This window comes from Elephas maximus, chromosome 2, assembly GCF_024166365.1.
Source record: "Elephas maximus indicus isolate mEleMax1 chromosome 2, mEleMax1 primary haplotype, whole genome shotgun sequence".
Taxonomy (NCBI): domain Eukaryota; kingdom Metazoa; phylum Chordata; class Mammalia; order Proboscidea; family Elephantidae; genus Elephas; species Elephas maximus.
In genome coordinates, this window is record NC_064820.1 from 189,953,336 (window position 1) to 189,980,774 (window position 27,439).

The 27,439-nt window shown below is 37.5% G+C and overlaps 1 protein-coding gene across 3 annotated transcripts in view; it reads left to right on the top strand.

Annotated features, from left to right (window-relative positions):
- The window catches only part of RANBP17 (RAN binding protein 17), a 384,409-nt gene that overhangs the window by 258,111 nt on the left and 98,859 nt on the right, over positions 1–27,439 (top strand). For all 3 annotated transcript variants that reach the window (XM_049874299.1, XM_049874300.1, XM_049874301.1), the window contains 2 exons: positions 26,135–26,208; positions 27,298–27,378. In XM_049874299.1, coding sequence (XP_049730256.1) covers positions 26,135–26,208; positions 27,298–27,378 — 155 coding nt within the window. The remainder of the gene's footprint in view (positions 1–26,134; positions 26,209–27,297; positions 27,379–27,439) is intronic.

A 27,439-nucleotide genomic window follows, 5' to 3' on the forward strand; every position in this document is an offset into this window, starting at 1 on the left:
AATCAACTTCTTACGTTGCCTCAGATAACATACCTCATTGCTGTATGTCTCAATTTCCACATCTGTAACACTAGAATAGTAATAGTACCTACCTCACGGTACATGTGAGCGTTAAATTAGTAAATATGTGTAAATAGCTTCACACAGTGATTTTTCCAAGGCCAGTGTTATCTCCCGGGGACATTAAGCCATGTCTGGAGACGTTTTTGGTTGTCACAGCTCAGCTAGGGGGTGAGGAGGGAGCATGCTGCTAGATACTAGAGACCAGCACAGGAAAGCCCCCCCACAACAAAGAATTATCCGACTCAAAATGTCAGTAGTGCTGAGGTTAAGAAGTCCTGGTTTAGCCTATTGACTGGCGCATAAACATTCAGTAAATATTTGCTATTATTTTGTCCTAATCATGAAGAAAAATGTAGAAGAATATATGAAAGTATGATATATTCATCTTCTCTTTACAGCTAAGGGTGTAAAATTTCTAATTTCTGGTAATAAACTGTCTGATAGTGAGAACTTCAATATATTAAGAAACCCATTTCAAGAATGAGATTTTATGATAGTATAAATGAATATGAAACCATATCTGAGGCTATCAGGTGTGCTTTGTAAACAGTTTTATAGTTTAATCCTATTTAGTATTAATATAACTATATTTTTTTTTAGAGCATTTCATGATCATATGTAAAAAATAATTGGCTAAGAATGTGGTCTTTGGCGTTATTCTGACTTGGGTTCAAATCTCAGCTCCATCAGGTTTAAACTGTGTTACTCAATAGATAAATCACTTAACTTCTCTGAGCTTTCTTCAACAGTAAAATTGCGATATTACTGCTTTCCTGCTTCATAGCATTACCATAATGATTAATGAGATCAGACATAAAATACATAGCATAGTGCCTGGCACGTAAGCACTCAGTGGTCTTAGGAGAAATACAGTCAGAACGTTCCCTAGAAGTGAGGTGGCGAGACTTCAGCCATTTACTTTGGACACGTCATCAGGAAAAGCCAATCACTAGAAAAGGACAGCATGTTTGATAGAGGACCAACGAAAGTGAGGGGAAACCCTCAGTGAGATGGATTGACACAATAGCTGCAACAGTAGTCTCAAACATACCAACGATCGTGAAGGTGGCACAGGACCAGGCAGCAGCATTTGGAGCCAACTCAGTAGCAGCTAACAGCAAGAACAAATGATAGCTGCTCATTTTATCTTCATCATCATTGTCGTCATCCCTGACCCTGGAACTTTAGTACATACAAGCAGTAGGGTAAAAAAAAAAAAAAGAGGGCTACCTAGGAGGCAGAGTAAACCTGACTATGAGTTCTGTAGCTATCACTTACAAGCTATCTAACTTTACATGCTGCCTTCATCAGTTCTATAAAATCACCTCAGCTTCCGTGGCCACTCTACAAGGTCTCTATTCCTAGTCTGATACCTACCAACATTCGCACTCAGCATCCCTAACCCCCTTTGAACACGTCCTAAGACTTTTAAGCAGCTCCTTTTTATTGAGGTCTGAGTTATGCTCGTTTTTCAGAAGTATCCATTAAAATGCCAAGCATTTATATACTTCAGTTGTTTGTTTTGTTTTAAATCCCATGTCACACTTACAAGGGAATCTAAAAGCAGGGAGAACTATGTTTCCTGTCTGGGTTTTCTCTCCATGTGACTTTAAATTTTATTCTTTTAATTTACTGTATTTTCAGCCTTCCTCTAATTTGTATTATAATCTCGTTTGAAGTTCTCAGCTTAGTTTGTTCAAAGGCAAAAAAAAAAAAACAAGGTTTTGTGAGAAACAACATGTAGTTTGGATCTGCAGGAGATAGACTGCTATGATTGCTTTCTTTCTATTTCTAGAAGCTAATGTATGGTAATTTCTTCTTGTACTGTACTTGGACAATACAGAGTGAAATTTGTAGGCATGGTCTGAACTTTGAGTTAGTTCATATCTGTCTATATTAATGTGTTCCATAAGCTAGGCATTACTATCCCTTTTGTGTGTCCTTTTAAAAATAATTATATTAAATCTGAGGAATATATCTTAATTTTGAAGAAAGATAGTTTTTCCATCCAAAGTTAAAGTGTGAGAGAAACCTGCAAAGAGAAGAAAATCTCATTAAAAAAAAACAAGACAGATCTCCTCAGTAGGCTCTGGATTTGCAAGTTTCTGCTCTTCATCCTGTGAGTCACTTGAATGTATCACATGAGCACCAGTGAGCAGATGTTGTGGCGGGGGGCAGGATGCAGAGGGGTGTGGAAGCAGGAACCAGCAGTGTTGGCAAACTGGCAAATGCTCTGTTTTGCTAAGCACCTGCTTTTTTGTATTCAGACTGTCCAAACCATCTGCTTTTATGTTCTCTTCACCTACTGTCAGCCATTTTGGAGTTTTTAAAAGCTTTAAAAATTATTGAGAATTTTTCATAGTAAGCTAGGAATCCATACCACTTTTTAAAAGCCTTGTGCTTTTAGGGTACCTCTGTTTAACTCTCAAGAAAATGTTATTTTTTATTTAGGTGTACTGTGCTATATTTTATATGATGAGAATATTTTTATCCCTTCACAATTGCTTAAATAGTGTAATGCACTAAAAGCAAATGCATAGTGATTGAACGTAAATGATGGTTTACTTACCCCTTTGCATTAAAAAAGAAAAGCGTTATACAATGTAATGAAAATTCCTAATTCTTCATAGGCTTAATTGTTCTCTAGATATACAATGGATGTTCTTAATAGAAGTAGTACTTATAAAGTATGTATTGTGCACCAGGTACTGTCTGGGCATTTTGTTCACATTATTGCTAATCCTAAGTCCCGGGGAGGCACAAGCAGTTTGTGCTCATCTACTAACCTAAAGGTTGACGGTTTGAACCTACCCAGCAGCACCATGGAAGAAAGGCCTGGCTACCTGCTTCCATTCTGATTGCAGCCAAGAAAATCCTATGAAACAGTTCTATTTGGTAAGAGCTGGGATCACCATGAGTTGGAAGCAACTCAGTGGCAATGAATTTGGTTTTGGATGGCTAATCTTCACTACAGCCTTGCAAGGTATGTATTAGTATCTCATTTTGTAGAAGAAAGTGAAGCTGAGAAAATTGTTCAGGGTCACACTCAAGACTAGGGGTTTGAACTCTGGTTTCTCTGGCTCTGCTACACAGCTTTTCAAAACGTCACATCAATGAGATAATTCAGCGCGTATAGAAGGCTTCTCCATAAGGCATTGGGGATGGTTCATTTTATGTAGTTGGAAGTGAGCACGTTTCATTTGCTTCATAAAGTTCCTCACTCTTTCTAGACTTTGTGTGGTCTATAAGCACTTTATTTTCTTCCCTCGTCATTGAGAAATACTGTTGGCATTGTTCCTCTGCTTTGGCTTTTTTCAAGGCTTTTACTTAAAGACAAAGTAAAGGAACAAATCATGATGTTTCTAAGAATTTACAACAGCTAATTTGTTTTTTCTTCAAGGCTTCTATCTTTGTCAACATCACTCAGTCCTCTAGTAGCCTTTCAAAATTGAAGTCAGAATTGAATGGCTATGTTGTTATATGTTTCATGACCTTCATCACTATGCTAAAATGTGTTCTGTGCAAAACAGACCCAAAGATGCAGTTGGTGGAGGTGCAGCTCGAATGAATTAAAAGCAAAGTATTGATAGGCGTAATCCATATTCACATTGTACTTTTTTTACAGCAAAGGTCACATATTCACTATAGAGGGAGGATCAGATTTTGTTGTTTTGCTTTTTACCCAGGATATTTGTACAACTTGAAAATTTCAAAATATTTAAATTCAAGAATCCCCTTAAAGCCTACATGAAGTTCAAGGAAAATCTACTTTCTATGATGGGTAATAAAATTTATGGAACTTGTTTTTCTAAGTAGTGGTACAAACTGAAAATACAAATAGGTTTGATAAGTCCATGAATGAAAGATTCTCAGCTAGTTATTAAGGAAAGATAGAAATATCTGGGCTACATCTCTAACCGTTTGAGGTAATGGTCATTGTTGGAGGGTAGTACATTGGAGCCTTTATCAGAGACAGTAATGAACTAGGTGAATCATTGAGCTGGCACTTCGTGCATTTATAGAATTAACATAGGCAGCAGTATCTCTTTCAGGTTACTGGTCTACTTTAGCCCTTCCTCTAGTTCAAGAAAAGAGAGCTAAGAGTGTCATAGTTTTTGCCACCCTAGCATTTCTATTCAATCCCCAGCCATAACTATTATCAGTACACATTTTCTTCAGTAATACAACTAAGGCAGAAGAGGTTTCTTTTCCACATTCAGTACTTTTAGAAATATGGATTTAGAGTTATTTTGTTACATATTTACTTGAACTTTTGTGAGCTGATGAACTCCCCCAAGGAACTGGACCTATGAGGAGGGAGAGGACTCTCAGATCAAGGATGTGGAATTGAATAGAAATTTCTAACTGAAAATAAAGAATTAGAGAAATGGGAAACCAAAGAGTAGGACAGCCACGAAGCTCAGAATATCAAGGAGAGGGAACACATGGTATCAGAGACAACAGGTCTCTGATATAAAAGCCTCTCCTGCCTACCCAGCCTTTAATGAACTTCCTTTCTATGCGCTCTTGCAGTCCTTAATACCTGGATCATATTCGTTAAAACTTAGTTAAATAATAACGATGATGATGATAATGCTAGCCCTCATTTATTGGTTATTATATATGCCAAAAATAGCCACTATTATATTAAGGCTTTTACATACATTCTATCTTGTAAGCCTCAAAAAATATGATGAAAGTGTTACTAACTCCAGTTCTACAGTGAAGTAGCTTGACTAAATATACGTAAGTGGGAAGTAGCATAGAAAAGATTTGACCTGAGGCCTGTCTAACTCTAGGATATATTCCAAGGAGTGGGATTGCTGGATCATATGGTAGTTCTACTTCTAGCTTTTTAAGGAAGCGCCAAATCGATTTCCAAAGTGGTTGTACCATTTTATATTCCCACCAGCAGTGTATAAGTGTCCCGGTCTCTCCACAGCCTCTCCAACATTTATTGTTTTGTGTGTTTTGGATTAATGCCAGCCTCGTTGGAGTGAGATGAAATCTCACTGTAGTTTTGATTTGCATCTCTCTGATGGCTAATGATCGTGAGCATTTCCTCATGTATCTGTTAGCTGCCTGAATGTCTACTTCAGTGAAGTGTCTGTTCATATCTTTTGCCCATTTTTTAATTGGGTTATTTGTCTTCTCGTAGTTGAGTTTTTGCAGTATCACGTAGATTTTAGAGATCAGGCGCTGGTTGGAAATGTCATACCTGTAGGTAATGTCCATGTCTGTAGGTAATCTTTTTACTCTTTTGGTGAAGTCTTTGGATAAGCATGGGTGTTTGATTTTTAGGAGCTCCCAGTTATCTAGTTTTTCTTCTGCATTGTTAGTAATGTTTTGTATACTGTTTATGCCATGTATTAGGGCTCCTAACATTGTCCCTACATGTCTGTCAGTTTGTCATACTGTGGGGGCTTGCATGTTGCTGTGATGCTGGAAGCTATGCCACCGGTGTTCAGATACCAGCAAGGTCACCCATAGAGGACAGGTTTCAGCTGAGCTTCCAGACTAAGACAGGCTAGGAAGAAGGACCTGGCAGTCTACATCTGAAAAGCATTCGCCAGTGAAAACCTTATGGATACCAGCGGAACATTGTCTTATATAGTGCTGGGAGATGAGCCCCCCAGGTTGTAAGGCACTCAAAAGATAACTGAGGAAGACCTGCCTCCTCAAAGTAGAGTGGACCTTAATGATATGGCTGGAGTAAAGCTTTCGGGACCTTCATTTGCTGATGTGGCGCAACTCAAAATGAGAAGAAACAGCTGCAAACATCCATTAATAATCAGAACCTGGAATGTATGAAGTATGAGTCTAGGAAAATTGGAAATTGTCAAAAATGAAATGGAATGCATAAACATTGATATCTTAGGCATTAGTGAGCAGAAATGGACTGGTATTGGCCATTTTGAATCAGACAATCATATAGTCTGCTATGCTGGGAATGACAACTTGAAGAGGAATGGTGTTGCATTCATTGTCAAAAAGAACATTTCAAGATCTATCCTGAAGTACAATGCTGTCAGTGATAGGATAATACCCATACGCCTACAAGGAAGACCAGTTAATACGACTACTATTCAAATTTACACACCAACCACGAGGGCCAGAGATGAAGAAATAGAAGATTTTTATCAGCTGCTGCAGTCCAAAACTGATCGAATATGCAATCAAGATACATTGATAATTACTGGTGACTGGAATGCAAAAGTTGGATGCAAAGAAGAGGTCAGTAGTTGGAAAATATGGCCTTGGTCATAGAAACAATGCCGGAGATCGAATGATAGAATTTTGCCAGACCAATGACTTCTTCATTGCAAATACCTTCTTTCACCAACATAAACAGTTTATACACACGGACCTCACCAAATGGAACACACAGAAATCAAACTGACTACATCTGTGTGAAGAGATGATGGAAAAGCTCAATATCATCAGTCAGAACAAGGCCAGGGGCCGACTGTGGAACAGACCATCAATTGCTCATATGCAAGTTCAAGCTGAAACTGAAGAAAATCAGAGCAAGTCCACGAGAGCCAAAATATGACCTTGAGTCTGTCCCACCTGAATTTAGAGACCATCTCAAGAATAGATTTGATGCATTGAACACTAAGTGACCGAAGACCAGACGAGTTGTGGAATGACATTAAGGACATCAACCATGAAGAAAGCAAGAGGCCATTGAAAAGACAGGAAAGAAAGACCAAGATGGATGTCAGAGGAGACTCTGAAACTTGCTTTCGAACGTCGAGCAGCTAAAGCAAAAGGAAGAATTGATGAAGTAAAAGAACTGAACAGAAGATTTCAAAGGGCCTCTCAAGAAGACAAAGTAAAGTATTATAATGACAAGTGCAAAGAGCTGGAGATGGAAAACCAAAAGGGAAGAACACGCTCGGCGTTTCTCAAGCTGAAAGAACTGAAGAAAAAAATCAAGCCTCGAGTTGCAGTAGTGAAGGATTCTGTGGGGAAAATATGAAACGATGCAGGAAGCATCAAAAGAAGATGGAAGGAATACACAGAGCCATTATACCAAAAAGAATTAGTCGATGTTCAGCCACTTCAAGAGGTGGCATATGATCAGGAATCGATGGTACTGAAGGAAGAAGTCCAAGGTGCTCTGAAGGCATTGGCGAAAAACAAGGCTCCAGGAATTGATGGAATATCAATTGAGATGTTTGAACAAACAGGTGCAGCGCTGGAGGTGCTCACTCGTCTATGCCAAGAAATATGGAAGACAGCTTCCTGGCCAGCTGACTGGAAGAGATCCATATTTATGCCTATTCCCAAGAAAGGTGATCCAACCAAATGTGGAAATTATAGAACAATATCATTAATATCACACACAAGCAAAATTGTGCTGAAGATCATTCAAAAACGGCTGCAGCAGTATATCGACAGGGAATTGCCAGAAATTCAGGCCAGTTTCAGAAGAGGACATGGAACCAGGGATATCATTGCTGATGTCAGCTGGATCTTGGCTGAAAGCAGAGAATACCAGAAGGATGTTTACCTGTGTTTTATTGACTATGCAAAGGCATTCAACTGTGTGGACCAGAACAAATTATGGATAACATTGCAAAGAATGGGAATTCCAGAACGCTTAATTGTGCTCATGAGGAACCTTTACATAGATCAAGAGGCAGTTGTTCAGAAAAAACAATGGATACTGATTGTTTTAAAGTCAGGAAAGGTGTGCATCAAGGTTGTATTCTTTCATCATACCTATTCAATCTGTATGCTGAGCAAATAATACAAGAAGCTGGACTATATGAAGAAGAATGGGGCATCGGGATTGGAGGAAGACTCACTAACAAGCTGCGTTATGCAGGTGACACAACCTTGCTTGCTGAACGTGAAGTGGACTTGAAGCACTTACTAATGAAGATCAAAGACCACACCCGTCAGTATGGATTGCACCTCAACATAAAAGAAAAATCCTTACAACCGGACCAATGAGCAACATCATGATAAATGGAGAAAAGATTGAAGTTGTCAAGGATTTCATTTTACTTGGATCCACAATAAACAGCCATGGAAGTAGCAGTCAAGAAATCAAAAGATGCATTGCATTGGGTAAATCTGCTGCAAAGGACCTCTTTAAAGTGTTGAAGAGCAAAGATGTCACCTTGAAGACTAGGGTGAGCCTGACCAAAGCCGTGGTATTTTTAATCGCATCATATGCATGTGAAAGCCAGACAATGAATAAGGAAGACTGAAGAAGAATTGACGCCTTTGAATTGTGTTCTTGGCGAAGAATATTGAATATACCATGGACTGCCAAAAGAATGAACAAATCTGTTTTAGAAGTACAGCCAGAATGCTCCTTAGAGGCAAGGATGGCGAGACTGCATCTTACATACTTCGGACATGTTGGCAGGAGGGGTCAGTCCCTGGAGAACATCATGCTTGACAGAATACAGAGTCAACAGAAAAGAAGAAGACCTCAAAGAGGTGGATTGACACAGTGGCTGCAACAATGAGGTCAAGCATAACAAGGATTTTAAGGATGGCTCAGGACCAGGGCAGTGTTTTGTTCTGTTGTGCATAGGGCCGCTATGAGTGGGAACCAACTCGACGGCACCTAACAACAAGAACAACAATGTTGTCCCTATTTTTTCTTCCATGATCTTTATCATTTTAGATTTTGTATTTAGGTCTTTGATCCATTTTGAGCTCGTTTTTGTGCATGGAGTGAGGTATGGGTCCTGTTTCATTTTTTTGCAGATGGATATCCAGTTTGCCAGCACCATTTGTTAAAAAAAGACCGTCATTTCCCCCATTTAAGTGTTTTGGGGGCTTTGTCAAATATCAGCTGCTCATATGTGGATGGATTTATGTCTGGACTCTCAATTCTGTTCCATTGGTCTATGTATCTGTTGTTGTACCAGTAACCTGGCTGTTTTGACTACTGTGGTGGTATAATAGGTTCTAAAATCAGGTAGGGCAAGGCCTCCTGCTTTGTTCTTCTTTTTCAGTAATGCTTTACTTATGTGGGGCCTCGTTCCCTACCATATGAAGTTGGTGATTTGTTTCTCCATCTCATTAAAAAAATGTCATTGTAATTTCGATTGGAATTGCATTAAATCTATAGATTGCTTTTGGTAGAATAGACATTTTTACAATGTTACATCGTCCTATCCATGAGCAAAGTATGTTTTTCCACTTATGTAAGTCTCTTTTGGTTTCTTGCAGAAGTGTTTTATCGTTTTCTTTGTGTAAGTCTTTTACATCTCTGGTAGAATTTATTCCTAAGTATTTCATCTTTTGGGGAGCTACTGTAAATGTTATTGATTTGGTGATTTCCTCTTCGATGTTCTTTTTGTTGGTGTAGAGGAATCCAACTGATTTTTGTATGTTTATCTTGTATCCTGATACTCTGCTGAACTCTTCTATTAGTTTCAGTTTTCTTGAGGATTCCTTAGGGTTTTCTGTGTATACGATCATGTCATCTGCAAATTTGGTCGGTCTAACTCTAAATCCATTAAATAATGAACTGTATAATGCCTGATCTTGCTCCGTAAACATTTTATTTTCTATCTCTTTATTTTCTTAACAGGGTTTGAGATTCTTGAGGACAGGGGCGATACTTTAGGCATATCTTGTATCTATCAATACAGCTAGAATACTGTTAGATTATTAACTGTTTTCTATTGACTGGATATGGATACGGTAGGGTGAGGGTAGGCTTCATGGTGGCAATAACAGGGAAATTTGATTCTGATCCTAGTCATTTTTCTGAAGTAGGTGTTGCTAATAAGAGTAGGGTTTTATTAGGTGACATTGAATTGGAACCAGCCAGTGCTGAGTTTTTAAGGAAAGTAAATTGGAGAGCAGTATCTGGCATGGCTGTAACAAAATTATTTGGGGCCAGCTCATCCCTGCTCTCTTTTTGTTCATTATACAAAACTGATAATTGGATATACTTACGATTGCCTACTATGTGCTAAACAGGGCCCTGGTGGCACAGTGGTTAAAAGCTGAGACTGCTAACCAAAAGGTTGGCAGTTCGAGTCCACCAGCTGCTCCTTGGAAACCGGTTGGGGCAGTTCTCCTGTGTCCTGTAGGGTCAGTGTGGATGGGAATTGAGTTGATGGCAGCAGGTTTGGTTTTTGGGTTTTGTTACGTGCTTGCTAAACAATGCAACACAGTATTGACTAGGGAGAGATCGTCCCTGCCATCACAGACTGGTGGAGAATACAGGCAAATTGACAGGCAATTATTGTGCAGTGTAATGAAGCCCATGATTGATAGGCAGAGACCCATGTGAACATATAGGAAGATACCTAATGAAATCTTAGAGAGAAGCTAGGGAAGGACTCCCAGGGGATGCTTGAGGTTTCTTTTAATGTCATTCAGTTCTGTGTATCACATAAACAGTTAAGTAAGATAGAACTAGGAGTTGCATGCTGGTGCAAAGAGAGACTAGAGTGGTTCAGCGTTATGTTTTCCACTTTCCTGTTTTGATATTGCCAAACAAGACCAAGAAATCTAAATACCAGTGCACTTCAGATTGCTTACCAAATTAAGTAGGTTGATGACAAAGTTAATGTGCCACGTTTTCTAAGACAGCACGTAGTAAAACAAATGAATTTGCCCCATACATCTCAGTTGACCGAGGTACTTGCCACCACCCACTGCTTCTACTTTGTCAGATAGGTGCCAGGTGTAAGTCAATGTTATTTTCCTTGCATTGAATGAGGTATAGTTTCCAGTAGAAGCTTTTATTTGGATTTCCTAAAATAAATGTCAGTGAGCACAGATTTTCACCTAGTAGCTGGGAAGCAGCATTGTCAAATAGTTAGAAGCTTGAATGGAATGTTGGAGAAGAAGCCATTTTACCAGGAAATCTCCAACCACTATTTTATTTTAGTCTTCTGAAAAGTGGGATTAATGATACCTGCCCCCTACCTGTTTGAATCCGTATCGTTAGTGATCTGAGAGAGAACAGAGTGAATGAGTCCTCCCCCAGCCAAAAAGAAGATAATCTACATAATTAAAGATTCAAAATAAAATTTTATAAGTGAGATACTAGACGGAGAGAATGAGAGCATAAAGAAATTAGATATTTTGTCAGCATTTTTTTGGGGGGGGCTAAAAATTGAGAATTTTTTTCATTTTAAATCAGCTGCAGTATAAGAAAAAGTCATGATTTCAACAAATATATGAGCATTTACTATTAAAAAGATTAGATGGTGAATATACCAGGACTCCCTGCATATGTAGGTATATGGATTATAGAATATTATGACTGTAATGATTCCCTTTCCAGAAATCTGTGGAGATAAAGTAAAATTATTTCTTTGAATTCTTCCGAAAAGATGTATCCCACAAATTCCTAATATTTAATTATAATAGTCAAGATGATTTCAAAAAGAGGAGGAAAAGTAGATCTGAATAGAAAAATGAAGTGCTACAGAATATAAAATTTTTACTCATTTGTAAAGTGTATTGTCATCTTGAAGTAAAGTAAAAATGGAACAAAATTTGTGTTTTGAAAATTGAAGTGTTCTTCATCATTCATAATTGAACGAAGTTGAAATTTTATAGGTAAGAAACCAAAAAAGAGAGAAAAGTAAAAGGCAAGTATCAAAGCCACAATTATGATAGCTATTACAGGAAATGGAGGGAATTAATAATAAAAGGCAGTAAATACACTGCCTCATAAATACATGCCCATCATGAGATTGGAGGATGAGAGCATTGAGCAAATACCCTGATTAATTGAACACCCTAATCCTGGAATTGCACTACTGATATTTCAGAATTCATTTATACATAGACAAACAAAATAAATAACTTACTCTTATAAAGTACAGTTTTTAAAGCAGTTCTTGTGAATATGTGAAGATAATATTCTTTTAAAAGAAATTATAACTAGGCAAAACGTGCTTAATCTGAATGTTCCTTAAATCAACCAAGTTTCTTTTTCTTTCTAAAAATACAATATATATTAAGGAAATGCAACAGATCTGGGGCATTTTGCCTTACAACCAGTGAAATCAACTTTTATAATTTGTTCTAAGTAACTGCTAGGAGCTGTGATTTTTAAAAGACCGCATGATACGAGGAACGTAAATTTTAAAAGGAAAAAAGTGACTTTCTCATTTCTCAGTCTTCACTGAGTAAATTTGAAATTAATCCTGATTAGAACATCGTAGAATACCTTTCTGGTGCATAAAATAATTTATCAAAACATTTTAAAATAAATGTTGGAGTATTTTTAGAAAGTACAGATAGCATAAGGGTAGTTTTCTTGAAGGTTTTTATTTTACAGCCTGTAGACATTTGTGGATCACTTTATTTTTTTCTATCAGTTATTTTGTGAAAGTCCACAATTTGCCAAAATGGTTAATAGGACACAAATATAGACATTTCATGTGATGTACCATGTAAATGTAAACCTTTGTAGTTACATGTTTTTGTAGCAAGAGAATTGTTTTAAAAGGCATGTAATTTATTAGCTATCGGTAGCTTCTTTATTGCCTTGCTGCGCTGCAGTAATAAATAAAAGAAAGTGAACTGATTTTACAAATGGCACACAAGGTGCACATTTTGTGGGAAAAAAAGTCTTTTTTTAAAGAATTGGCATTAAATCCTTTTTTTGTGATGACAAAGAGGCTAAGAGTGCAAACTGTATTTTCTGTTTATCGAAAACAGTCTTTTTTTCTCGGGGGCATTTTTTCCTATGATCATCAAGGGATTTCAAAAGCAATAAAGTGTGGAATCATTGTTCGACTTGAACAGTATTAAAACTTAGGTTTTAATTTCAGTGAAGTAATAAGATTTGAACCTGTCTCACATTACAGCACTGTAAGGCATTTAGCAATTGTATTTTAAAGGAGGTTTTTAAAATGCAGCTCACTTGTGAGCTAACTGTCTGTCAGTAATTAATAGTTTTTCTTCAGCATAGGTTGTCGTGATCAGACCAAGAAATATCTGAGTTTTTAGTAACACATTATGATAATTGTGAGAGCGTTTATTCCTAATTAGTCTAAATGTCTAATAATTTTCAGCTTGCGTCTCTGACTGCTTAAAAGAAAGAAGAGCAATATTTAAAGCCACAGTTTGTCTTTCAGCCTTTAAAATGTGAATGTACATGCACATATATATTTCAGTCAGTTTCACACCTGGCAAGATTATATGTCAGTTGACTCATTTATTAACCAAATTTTTTTTCCTTCAATATCATTTCCTAGATTTTAGACATCACATCATTTGTATATGTAAAAAAAAAGTATTACCAGATAAAAAAAAAAAATTACCAGATAAGGTACTATATATAAAGCTAAACCCAAACTGACAATCTGTATTCTTCAGTACTCAACATTGAAACTTATCTTTACTTCTCAAAAAAGGCTTTAAAATATGAGCATTTCTATTAGATCAATGTGGCAACATACTTGCTGATGAAAGATTGCATTTACCATTTTGAATTGCTATTGAAAATAATTGCCTCTACAAAAGGAAACATCTGTATGATAGCACATGGTTAAAGCTGCCATCAATTTTTAACATTTGAGGGTTGAGCTATGACCTTTTATGATGACTGTGAACAGTAACTGCCTCCATTAGCCATAAGTTTTGTTTCTTTATTTTAGTAGATGGCCTAGACTGTAAATATTAGAGAATCTACAATAAATCAACATATTATCCTAAGGATACAAAATGTAAGAGCTATTTGTGGTTGGGAACCTTTGACAGATAGTTTGGATGAAGCAGATGATTGCCTGCCTAGCGTATCTGGTCTCCATTGCTATGCCTGCAGGCAGTTCAGTGCTATGGTTGTATATTGATGTCAGGGTTAGTACTGAGTGGCTAGCAGTGACAGATGTCTATAATTACAGGCAATGCTTCCAGTATTTCTGAAAAGCCAGCCTATGTTGAACAATTATCTTATTTCTGCCTTGCCAAAGAGCATGTTCCAATTGCTAGTATTAGCAATAGTGAATATAGCGCTTCGTCTGCTGCCTTGGGACAAATGTGGGAAAAGCACTTGGTTATAAAGCGTAAATGCTAAATATTTTTGCAACACAGTGAATTAGTTAAGTTCAGTGTTTTCCTAATTTTTATCTCCCCATAATGTTTCTGTTGAAGGAGTCTTGAGATATAAAATCACATTTGGCATATGTATTGGGATTTTGTTTTCCCCTAGGCCTGCGTGCTTCCCCAGTGCCGGTATCCCTTGCTTTACTGAATAGATGTATTTGAGCTAAGTTGGCTTTGAAACACATTTCTCCAATGTGGATTACATTTTCTGATTGACTCCCATTATAAAATTGGAAATGCATTTCCATGAAAAATCTCCTAACACCCAGTAGGTTTAGTTGGAAACTCTTAATGAGGGATGCTGTAAAATGAGGGTATTGTGATAGTGTTGTGATGTGCCCAACACTTTGGAGCACTGGTGGCTTTACATTTGCTGGGAATTGCAATCTCTGTTTTAACCCCTACTTTTTTGCCCTTTGACAAGTTATTGTCCTTTCCTATCTCTGAGTTTTGATGGCCACTTCCTTCAATGCTTCCTCTGGGTCTACTTTTCTGGCTCCTTAGAAATGTTTCCATGCTTGGTGGTCCCAGTTCTCAACTTTCCTTCTTTTTATCTGGTCGTTTGAATTATAAGACATGGGCTGTATACCACCGCCTCCCCGCCCCCCCCGCAACAGATGCAGCCACCTAAGACATGATACCTTCCAACCTTCACATTCCTGAAGTTACTGAAGTTCAAGGTATTGAATATTAAAACATTATCAATGCCGTAAATTATGAATTCTGTATTTTCAGGTAGTGTAGAGTGAGAAATGCCTAGGAAATATCATTTGAGAATATGTTTTATCTTTAAGCCTAATCTAACCTGTATTGGGTTTCTGCTTTATGCTAACTACTTTGCTGAGTTATTTATTACATTTTCTCATTTAGTCTTCTCAACAATATTCCGTTTAGTAGGTGTACTTATCTTCATTTTTCAGAACTTGGAACAGCATTTCCAAAGGTTTGAGAACTTGCTCGGTGGCAAACCCTGGGTTTCAACCAAATCATCCCACCCCAACCAGACCCATCCCACCCCAACCAGACCCATCCCACCCCAACCAAACCCATCCCATCTCAACCAAACCCACTTTGCTTTCCACTGTATCACATTGCCTAAGTTTGTATTTAGGTATGAGTCCAGACAGAATCAGTTTCAGAGTATGACGGCTAATAAGATAAACATCACAAGTTTCCTCCACGTATGAGCTGTTTTATTGCCCAAGGAGAAAACTCATTTCTACAACCTAGCTTCTAGTCCTGGCTAGCCATCTGCTACAGGAGAACTAAGCTGGAAAGTCTTAGAATCCACCCTACTATAGGAGAAGCAACTCAGAACCCATGGCCTGGTGTCAGAGACCAATAATGTTATACTTGTATATAAAAAGCAGCCCCTTTTTGCTCTTAACTATGAAAGCGTGCCCCATGGGGACCTATGGCATAAAAACTCTTTTGATCACTTAAAACTCTAATGAGGGTGTTTTGGAACCTCTTGTCTGTGTGTATTAGTCAGCAAAGAAAACTCAGAGAATTGAATGGAATCATTGATCTTAATTGGGAAGACTTTGCTAATTTACTGGGCACAGGAATGCCAATCAAATAGTTACCCAGTGATTTGAGAACTAGAGGCCTTGGAGACAGGAAACAAGCTTGTGATGACTCAAAAAAGGAGGATGAGGGCTTTGAAATTGGGAACTTAGGTGATGCAGATGAGTCTTTAAGATAAAAAATCACCATATGCCACAGGCCATCCTATTTTCCTCCTGTCTCCTTCTGATCACTTTTGCTCCCCTTCTTTGTATTATTGGCAAGCCTTGACCCATTACATAAGATTAGGAGTTATGCTCACTCTCATTAGGGCTCTCCTCCCTCTAATCACTCTTAACCACTATTAAAGCTACTCACATACCAGTGTAGAACATACATTTATTTTCCAGCATCTAGTCCAGGTAAGGCCAAAGAAAAGGGACTGCCATCTTGGTGCATACCTCGTAACCTTAATGTCAAACTAATGTTTGACTATTTATTAGTTAATAATAATAATAAAAAAAATTTTAATAACTAGTATTTATTTGACATTTACTATGTACTAAAAAACTTACCGAGCATTCCTGAAATTGTGCTGACAATGCTGCCTATAAGATAGCATGTGATGCCAATAATAGTAATAGCTAATAACACTTATGGAAATTTTACTATGTGTCAGGACTGTTCTGAGTGCTTTATATAAATTAATTAATTTAATCCTCCTCAAAATTCCATAAATTACGTCCTGTCGTCCCCATTTTGTATTTAACGGAATTAAGGCTTAGAGGATAAGCAACTTGTTCACAATCACTCATTAAGTGGCAGAATCCAACTAATCTTAGGCTCCAGAATCCACCCATAACTACCTCACTAGACTGCCTCCTAATTCATGATATTATTATTTCCATTTTACAGATACAGAATCAGAGGCTCAGAGAAACTAAGTTATTTAACTAGTGTTATAGTGCTAATTCTTTAAATAACAAATATTTATCGAGTGTTATCTGCCAAGCACTGTGGTAGGCTAGCAGATAGGCTCACTCCAAACCCCGTGTGTATTACATGACTCATTACATTCTGCGTTTCTTCCTAGTTGAAGTTACCTAACATTTATACTCAATAAACTTGCCTATTTCTGTCTTGTTACTGAGAGAAGAATATGCATCCTGGGAAACTGTGTATTGTCTTGGTCTACCATTTGGGCTTTTGCACATGCTATGGCTAATTTTCAAAATAGTAATGTTCTACAGGAAGACTACTACAGAAGCAAGACTTAGCTTATTGCTACAAATATTGCTGCCTTAAAGTTAAACCAAATATTAGTGTTTGAAGGAGGTAATGAGCCTTCAGAAAGCGAATTCTGATCCATTACATTTGGGGTAGTTTAAAGTTTTTATTAACAGGTTAGTATGAGAGAAATTAAATACACAAAGGATGTAGTAATAACATTTTCAAGAAAAATTTGAGAATATAAGGAAATAGCTGATTTGACAGAGCAGTAAAAATGTGGGTGATGTTATTGACACCCCTTTTTCATTCTTTGGTTCATCATTCTTGTAGATGTCAACTCTTCATGTCACGTTATTCTTCTAGAGGAATAGAAAGTTGAATATCTCTTAGGAGGAAAGTGCAGAAGTGGTTTTCTATATGGAAAATGGAACATGGTTTCAGAGCAGCAGTATGGAAGCAGAAATAGAATTCTATCAATAAGAAACATGTATGAATAAATTGAAGATGTTAAAAGTAAAGACAGAGACCTGGTGAAGCCTTAACACCCGCTGTAGCTATAATTTGGTGTGCTTTTAGAGGATTGGGGAGGGGGGCATTCAAGAATTAGATGAAGTGGTGAAAGATTCAGTGCGATTTACTTAACCTTCTGAATGACTACAGAAGTGAGTTCTGTTTATTAAAGATGTACTTTTACCATCAGAAGATACCTTGGCCTCCTTAAATCATTTGTCCTGGTTGCCACACTTGATAATGAGAGTGCCTCATGAGAAACAACAGTACTAAGAGATTCTTAAAAATAGTTACTGCCAAGTGTTATTTATAACTTGTTCTTTCTTTAAGCTAGCCTTTGGCAATTGGTTTCTTGAATTATTCTATTGAAACAAACCCATTGTAATCACATCCAGACGTTGAATAGGACTTCACCATGACTCTGCTCATGAGCTTCAGAATAAAATCAAAGTCCCAATAATATTTTAAGTGACAATTACAATGATCCTGAACCACTTTCTCCGTGTCTGAGGTTGGGAAGGCCTTCTGCTACTCCCTTATCCCTGATGCCAGGTGGCAGGCCCCTAAACCCTGTGCTTTTTAGGGTGTACGCCTGAGAAGGAATGTGCCCGCAGTTCCAGAGAAGGATTGGAAAATAGCTAAGGTAAGTTGAGTTGCTGATTATGGTAGTGGATCACCAGTCCTTATGCTTGCCTCACCACAGCACCAGATGCTTGTTGCTGACATAGGCCTGTGCTCACAGTAATAAGCGTAGGGGTGCATTGGCCTGGTCCCTTTTTTTATGCACTGTATAATCCTGTAGTATGCACGTTTTGCAGCTAAATGTTCAATAGTCAGCTAATGAGCAGTATTAACTGTAAAGACTGATTGGTGTAATTGCATAGTGTGAAAGCAGCCTAGGTTTCTTGATTGTAACATTTCTTAGTGGTCAGCTTCAATCAGTTATTCATACATGAAAGCAGAAAATTTTATTTGGCTACATTGAATAGCATCTGTTATTGAACAGTGTTTAGAGCACATGTATCCCTTGTGCCAGAGTATGTTTCTGGGTGACACCTTTCAGATGTATGGAGGATGGGAGTAAAAAGAACCTTTTATTTCCCGGTTCCCTATCTCCACCATCACCTTCTCGCAAACTTCATCCAACATCAACTTCTTTGCTCTAAAATATGATCATGTCATTTTTGTAAATTGCTATTACAAAGAGTTAAAAATTGTTCTTTAAATGTAAATTAGTCAAGACTTCTTCCAGTGGCCTTGTGCCTTAGCCATGATTAATTTCTTATTGTATGGACTTGGAGAGATAATATATTTATTTACCCGGGACTTACCATGCCTTTATCCACAGAAGATCAGTTTAACAGAAGCTTGGCCCCAGCCGTGGAGTAAGTTGGCAGCCGGCAGGAGCAAAGCTGTGTCAGGACAAATGTATACTCACCATCTTCTCTGGTTGGCTTTCAGCTGGTTACACCACAGGAGTCTTTCTATGGGCTGTGTATCCTGTGACCAGGAACTGCTGCACTCGACCCTGGTCCCTCTTGGCTTGTGGAGGCCTGTCGGGAGGCATTAGGTTCATGCTGGTGGAGATCCTTAGTCAGTGGCTCCCTGAAGGAAAATGAGGCAAACAGCCAGCTTCTGTTGAACAGGTGGTAGTTAGACCTAAGATCTGGTTGGGGGGTGGGAGGGAAAGAATCTCTCCAAAATTACCAGTGCTGCTGGTTTTCACACTGTACTCGTACCCCTCTTTCTAATAAATGGTTATTTAGAAACTAATCCAAAAATATCTCTAGCAGCATCTGGAGTCTTCTAACTTTTCCACCTTCCTTAGCAGCCTGGATTTGGGCCCAAGTTAGGAATGGACACCCCACTGGGGTGTGAGCAAAAGAGGAAGCATGTTCTTAGCCATGCATCAGTGGAGGCCCCTACTGGGAGAGGGGATTATCACAAGGCAGCAGGCAGCCCTGTACCCCAGCCTGCTGAGTTCATGTTTGTGCCACAGGATGTGGAGCGAAGGAAATGTGAGGCCAAAGTGGTCGCTCCAAATTTTCTTATACAATAGCTTATTCGAGCAGATCGGAATGCCTCTTAAGAGATTTGTTAGGTGTGCATGTTCCCTTAACAAGATGGCTACCACAGATGGTGGGTTCAGAAATTCTAATTGAAATAAATACTTACTATGCATGTTTATTTTACATTTCTATAGCCAGCTTTTCTTTATGGGATGCCATTCTGTACTTCACTGAATAAGGCAAGCTGACTCCTAACCTTTGACCACCTGGTTTCCAAAATAAATTATGGTTTAAAATTAAATTCTGACAAAAGATTTCTTAACTTAATTTTGGCCCTATATTTAGTGATATTTTAAATGATATGGAAGAATTAGCCACCAAGATTAATAAGGATCTCTTCAGTGTCACTGAATTTGTGTTTTAATGTGCAGCAATGATGTTTGTATCATTAATTCTTTTGATGTGGTGATAAGTTCATGTTTTATTCTGCTTTGACTGTTAATGAGAGAGCTGAGTATCTTTAGTTCCAAATGATTTAGATCCAAGTCTTTAGATGCTCTATTAGTTCCCCCTTATATTCCTTCTTCTGCTCCCTCCCCTACCAACACCTTTCACTTCCATAGGATCTCTTATAGGAAGCACCGTGTTGACCTCAAGGATACTTGAAGCCTAAGACAAAAATGTAAAAATCAGTTTCTCACTCATAATAAGTAAGTTCATAGTTCCTAAATTCTCTTCCTAAGGAGCATTAATGCTTTTATTATTACTAAATTACAAACAGTTTGAAACAGTACTTTAAAATTCACAACAATTGCTTTCTTTTTAAATTTTGTGTATCAGTTTTGTATTATTGGATGTGAATTTTTTAGAATAAATTAGCTCAGGAAAAGTGTATCATTTGACAGCAGGATACTTTGTTGTTGATTTCCACAGCACTGCTAATTTTCAGCATTGAGCTTGCTTACAATGTGCTAAAGCTCTTTGAGAAGTTATAATGTCTTAAACGTTTATAGGAGGCCTAAGGGTATTAACTTACTGTAATTTTCTGAAGATTCATTATCCAAAACCTTAATTCATTATAACAACTCTTATGAAAACCTATAGAACCAGTGTTTTCTCTTGTTTGCACAGAATGAGAGATTCATTGTTCTTTTTAATTTGTTTCATGTGGTGCTTTTGAGTACATTTCATAGAGGGCTGTTATTGAATTTCTGTGACTGTCATTATATATCCATACAACCTTTAGGAACTAATATTCTGGGTTTCCCAGTTCTGTAATCTACTTCAAATTTAAGAATTGACATAATTAGTTTCTTCAAAGTTATAACCAGAATGTTAGAGACAAAGCTGCAGATACCCAAGACCAAGGATTAGGACTGGAAAAATGAAAGCAATTTAAAAAAATTATCGTACCATATTCTTTTATTCTTTATTAAATTAGTCTTACAACTCAGAATCTTGTTGCTGTTAGTATATTTATTTCCTTGTCTGGTTTTCCATTTTAAAACCACATACAAGATCGTTTAAGCTACCTGCAAATGCACAGGCAGTATCTGTCATTGGATTGAGACGTTAGGGACAGTATCAGATCCTTGAAGCATTATGTATATACCCGAATGCCCTGTTCTGAAATTTATAAACACCTTTGCAATAAATTAAATAGAAATAAGAAAACAGATATATTAAAACCGTTTTGGGGGAGCATGCCTTCTTAATTCTGTAATGATAATTATATTTCTAACTAATTTCTATATTTCAAAACTGGAAAAATGGGAGACTGGTTTAAATGGGTGATTTTGCTAGCATCTAAGACAGTGACAGGAGTCCCTGGGTGGCACAAACAGTTAAGCACTTGACTACTGACCGAAAGTTTGGTGGTTCAAACCCACACAGAGGTACCTTGGAAGAAAGAACTGGCAGTCTGCTTCTGAAAGGTTGCAGCCTCGAAAATCCTATGGAGCACATTTCTACTCTGAAACACATGAGGTTGCCATGAGTTGGAATTGATTCAATGGCAGCTGGAAAAGACAACAATTTAGAAGTAGAAAGAATTGTTTTTTTATCATGAAATTTTGAAGCGATTGCCTTATACCTTTAACAAATACAGTTTCTGACTGGGACTAAAATGTGTTGATTGACTGAATATATATGTAGAGATTTCAGTTATTAATATAAATTTTAAGGTTGTGCTTGTTTTGTTTCTCTGAATCAGAAAACCAAGATTCAGAGACTTTAAGTAACAGCTAGTTAGTGGCAGATACAGAATTCAAATCCAGATATCTTTGGGACCAAAGCCTACGCTGTTTTTTACTTTGCTATGTTTATCAAGACAGTATTCTAAGCACTACTGGAGATGCAAACAAATAGACATTTTCCCTGCCCTCAGGGGACACATGCTTAAACTGGAGGAGGGGGAGATATTTGCATAGAAAATTAATACTACAACAAGATGATATTCTATTATACTGTAGGAGAAGTGTGTACAACAGGGTGGCAACAGTGAATGCTCTGTGGACTAGAGGCAGAAGAGAGCCCTGTTTACTGGATCCAGGAGTGCCTGTCCAAAAATATTATTTAAGCATCAAAGCTATACTTTTTTAAAATAACAAAATTTTGCCAGTGTTTATCTCTGGAGAATAGGATTACGGGTATATTATTTTTACAAGAAAACAAAAAAGCCCTTTTTAAAAACACGCTTTTTTTTTTTTTTTTTGATTCTTTTCCTTTTGTTAAAAATTATGACTGAAATGAAATTGGCCCAAAATGTACAGTTTAACATTACATTCTGTTCATTTGTTTAACAAACATTTATTGAGTTTTAGGCATGGGAGATACAAGATGGAGCATCATCTCTGCCCCTATGGAGCCTGTAGTCTAGTGGGACGATGAAGGCATGTGAAAAAGAAGGAAGGCGCAGACAGGCAAAAACTGGGTTGCCACATGTGCACCTCTGGCTGTGTGAAACCTAACCAAAGGCGTCACTGTCTATTGAGCAGCATTATATTGCCCATCCTTCTGTGAAAGATGACAACACAATGAGTTTAGTCTCTTATTTCTAAGATTCTTGCTTATAATTTTTCATTATGATCAGATTATCTTAATTGATTCTGAAATAAAAGATTGGGGGTCTATAAACTAAATATGAGGTTTTTTGTTTTCTCTTCTTGCATTCCTATGCTCACTCCTACATCTTTTCTTAAAATGAGTATTGTGACATGTAGTTTTTTGTTTTTGCTGTTATAAAATATTTTTGGTGAAGTAATGAAAGTTTTGGAAAATGTTGAAAAATCCTAAACATTGTACTCAAATTTTTTTTTTGGTAGAAAATTTTTCACAGACTTGTGTTTTATGATAAACAATTTGTAGGTATGTCCTCACTGGACAAATTACTTCTTACCTCAAAACTATTCAATGAAGATCTTACTGTTGGTGGTATAATTAAATTCCAAATGTTCGGAGACATTTTCATATTGTCTGCACATTCTTTGAATGATAAGGTGCCTTGGAAAATGTGAGACAGTCTTTTAAAATAAATGCTGTAATCATACATTGATTTTAAATGACCCTGTCACACGTGAAAACAAATCAGATTGTTGCTCTTAATGAGCTTTTCAATTTACTATTCAGTAGATCAGATAAGTGGATTTAAGAGGTAATGATCCTGTTTAGTACTCAAGCTTGACTGTCAGATCCTAGTAGTGGAGAGAAATCCCCAGGGACAAAAGCGTTGACACAGTTCTAGATGGGATAATGGGAATCAAAGCTAATGGATGATAAAAGGAATGGTGCAAGTTACAAGGATAATTGTGGATTAAAGCACTGCCATGTGTCAATGTTGACTGTTTTTTCTAGTATCTTATTGGGTCGAATCTGATGCTTTGAGAAACTGTTTTGACAGCAGAGCACAACAGACCTGCCTGCTTAGCTTTTTCCTCACTTGAACACCAGGGACACATCAGAGGAAAGCTTTTCCTTGTAAGAACCACCAATTAAAAAGAATACATTTTCTAAGTGTTAAAAATCACCTTTTAGAAATTTTTTAATTACTCTTATTGTTCATTGTGGCATAGTTAAAATCAAAATTAGATATATTCTGAGCTTTGCCACAAAAAAGTAGCACTTATGGTCTTGAAAATGTAAAATTTGGTTTTACAAAAATGCAATGTAGTCATCGTATTGTTCAAAATAAGAAAATTAACCTGGAGGAAAGAATGAAAGGAAAATAGGCTAGTTGGGATAATCTCATCATCATGTCCTTTCCCACAAACCAGTAAGTCAGAAACATGGAATCGTTATTAATTTTGTTTATCTATAAGGATGATCCTTTGTAACACCAGAAGAATTTGTGCTTTGAGTTGTGGAAGGGCCGGTTTAAACTGATCCAGCCATGCTTTCATCTTTCTTACATGAAAGTGCCTTTATAATTCCAGTCAGAGTTAGGGGCACAGTCTGAGGCCATGGAACAGAGTAAAATTGGGACAGCAAGGCAGACAGTAGGGTATCGAGTCCCCACTGTTACCAGATTTTAAAAATCAGGCATATTTGAAAGATTTCATTCGAAAAAGGTGCTGCTAAAATAGAAGTTTAAAGACAATTGCTATAATCAACTACCAGATATTCGTAAGTTAAAAATAACAATACGAGCTACTTTCTCCTCTTCTTTTCTGTTGTAATTTATGATCCTGTGTCTTTTGTCCATGGAATCCAATATATACTTAATAAGAAAGATCTTCATTTTTCATCGTCTGTGTAATAGTCACATTATAATATGGCCCCAGTGGAGCAAACTCATGACTCTTGTCGTTACACATTAAGAACACATGTATTATTTACTTGACAAATATTGTGCTAGGTGCTGGGACACAAAGAATAAGGCACAGTACCCGTCCTTAAGGAGTCCCAGTGTAGTAGGAGTGATGGATACCCAAACAATTACAGTGTGAAAAACACAATGATAGCGGAATGGACCAAATGCCATGGAAACATAAAGGAGAGCACAGTTCATCCTGCCCGGGAAGTGGAAGAAGGCTTCAGAGGAGGTGACATTTGAATGATAATCAGGGGAAGAAGAGAAAGAAGGCTAATTCAGGCAAAATGAACAGCAAGCGAACACACAGAAATCTGAAATCACGTGAAAACCTTTAATGATCCATCAGCATTTCAGTGTGGCTTGAGGTTGAGAGAAATAGTGGAAGATGAGGTATGTTGGGCTCAGTTCGTGAAGGGCCTTGCGTGCCATTAATCCTGTCAGTATTTTCCTAGGGGCCCAGTTCCTTCCCAAGGGAAACTTCCCTTTCTACATACCATTCTTCCTCGAGCCCTCTAGGTACGCTTGAAGATTTCTGATCCTGGAGGATTGGTGGTAACTGGCTTCCCTAGGTTCTCTCTCCCTAGCTCCTTCCTCCCCTCAAATATATTAACAAGCATGCCTAACCTTATGGGCAAAGTCACAGGTGTGGCCATTGAAATGCCTTTCTGTAGGGCTCAGAAGTTAGCAGAAGAGACAACAGTAATTTGAATTCCAATCTTCTTTTCTCTCTCTCTCTCTCTCTCTCTCCCACAGCCTCTCCTCTCCGCCCTCTTGCCCCTTCTCTCCTTTCATCTCCACTTCTCCCACTTCTGTTCCTCCTTTAAATTCAGTCTTACAGCCTAAGGAACCTTCTGGACGTAGGACTTAGATCAAAACTCTGGAACACAAGCTTCTGGTTTGAATGGTGTTTGAAGTCCAGATATGAGACTGTATAACTCTGGGTGATTGGCGGCTCCCTATGATTTTTATCTTACCTTCATGACCTATGGCACTCTATCAGGCTGGTGTTTACAAACCAAAAGCAGAAGGTAGAGGAAGTGGAAGCTAAGTTGCTATACTATAGGAAAGGGACAGATTAGGAGAAGGTGAGAGAATACAACCACAAGGGATCAAATCACAGAAGAGAAATCACCCATACAGCTGGCGTCTGGCAGGGATGGCCTGGAATCGCACCAGAGCATCAGGGAGTATGGAGGTGTCAACCCATCTCTCAGCTTTGCCAGGCTACTAGGGACATTCCATTGGCTGTCGGTGCCATTCTCCCACTTGGAGTGAAACATGTGTTGATAAGCTCACTGTGGCTGGGGTTGGACTGAAATGTTGCACCCCATACTCTGCAACCAACACTCCCTAATCGAAAGCTCAGTGGATTCCCAGCCCCTGATGTTTTCAGCAGAGAAGCCCTAAGCTTGGGATTTCGGCATGGAAAGTAAGAGCTCTATGTGGGGGAGCTTAAATAGAGGGTATTTGGGAAGAATTTCCATAAATTTTTTACCTTTGATTTTTGAAATCCTTATTTTTATAACTGCCTTGCATGAACCTGAGTTAGTTGGTGTTTTGCTGAGACCTGGAATAGATGGCGGTTTTATAATGTTAGAGCCATTTATTGAGGCACTCCACTTTCTTGTCCTTTGCATGCCTGTCCCCATCTTTGAAAAAGGTATGATATACCATTTTGAGAAAAAATAAATTATTATATGGTATGATGGGAATAAATTGTGAGTGTGTGTGTATATGTGTTTATTTCAAAACAAGAGAGGTACTTCCTGAAGGACGTATTAGTAAATTTTTAAATTATAATAAATTTTTTTAATTCTTCATTTGCTGTCCTCACCCACACCTTAACTTCAGCATGGATGCAACAATGCACTAAATCTTGTATTTGTTCAGTTTGAATACTCTTCTGAATATATGTTAATGTTAAAGCTTTTAACAATGAAATGTTTTCATGCAGGTATATGCCCGTATGTCAGAAGTCTTAGGAATAACAGATGACAACCACGTTCTAGAAACATTCATGACGAAAATGTGAGTTCCTACTTTGCTGCTTTGATATTTCTTTTGTTGTTGTTTTAAATCTAATAGGTCGCTTTGTTTTTGTTGTTAGTTGACACTGAGTTGATTCTTATTCTCCTTACTGTGTTTAAATCTCTTCACAGATCCTGAATTGTTTTTAAATAAAGGATTTTTAAATTATGCTTTAATTCTTGGCATATTAGCTTTGTTCTTAACTGAAAGTTAATTTCACATGTTTAAAACTCAGATACTACCCAAACAACATTCTAGATTGTCAGGGTATCCATGCAACATCAAAACACAGTTTTAAAAAGTTGGCTAACACCTGACTCTTTAGGTCAATTAGATAGCTCTTTTTTTTTTTTTTTTTTTTAATTTTAAAGACCAACTGAAGAGCTATTGCAAATTAGAATCATTGAGAGAGGCCTGATTGCCTTAAGACAGGGCATTCATTGGTTTCAACAGGAACCTATGGCTGTCAGAAACATTCATGGAAGACTGTTCTTCAGTGAGCCTTATAATCTTAGCAGAATTAACTAGTTTGTACTCATAGACATAACTTTGCACACTTAGGCTAACCCTGCGTGCCTCTACTTGGCATTCCACTTGGCTCCAGAGAACAAAGCTAGATAAACAGTCATGATCATAAGAAGTGAGTCTCAGGGCCACTTCATGAGAAGTGAGTCTTGGAGTTTGTTAGTTGATTTCTTGACAGTAACTGTGAGTCTCTTTTTGACTCCCTTTGTAACTCCTGCTTTCACTCCCTAATATGTTTGTTTTTAATACAAACCTAATGTTTCTTCTGTGAAACACTCAGGCAACTTTTTAATTTACAAAACAATTTATGGAATTGTACACCATTCGGAGAATAATGTTCATTGTAGATTGATAGTATATAATTTTGAATGTGCTATAAAAAGAGTAGAATAGAAAATGTTCCATTGGTATTTGAAACTGCTTTTTACTTGGTGAGATATTTGTGGTTTCGGTCATCTAACTTAACATACATGAATGAAGGTATCATTTCCATGGCTCTTCCTACACAACTAAGTATCTTACTTATAATTAAAGCCTTTTTTCATTTTCATTGTTCATATTTAGTGTTACAAACCTTAAATACTGGGGAAGATGTGAACCCGTAATTTCAAGGACTCTTCAGTTCCTAAATGACCTTTCTGTTGGATATCCTTTTTAACTATGTATCTGATATTATATATAAGCAACCTAACAAGCACACTCTATT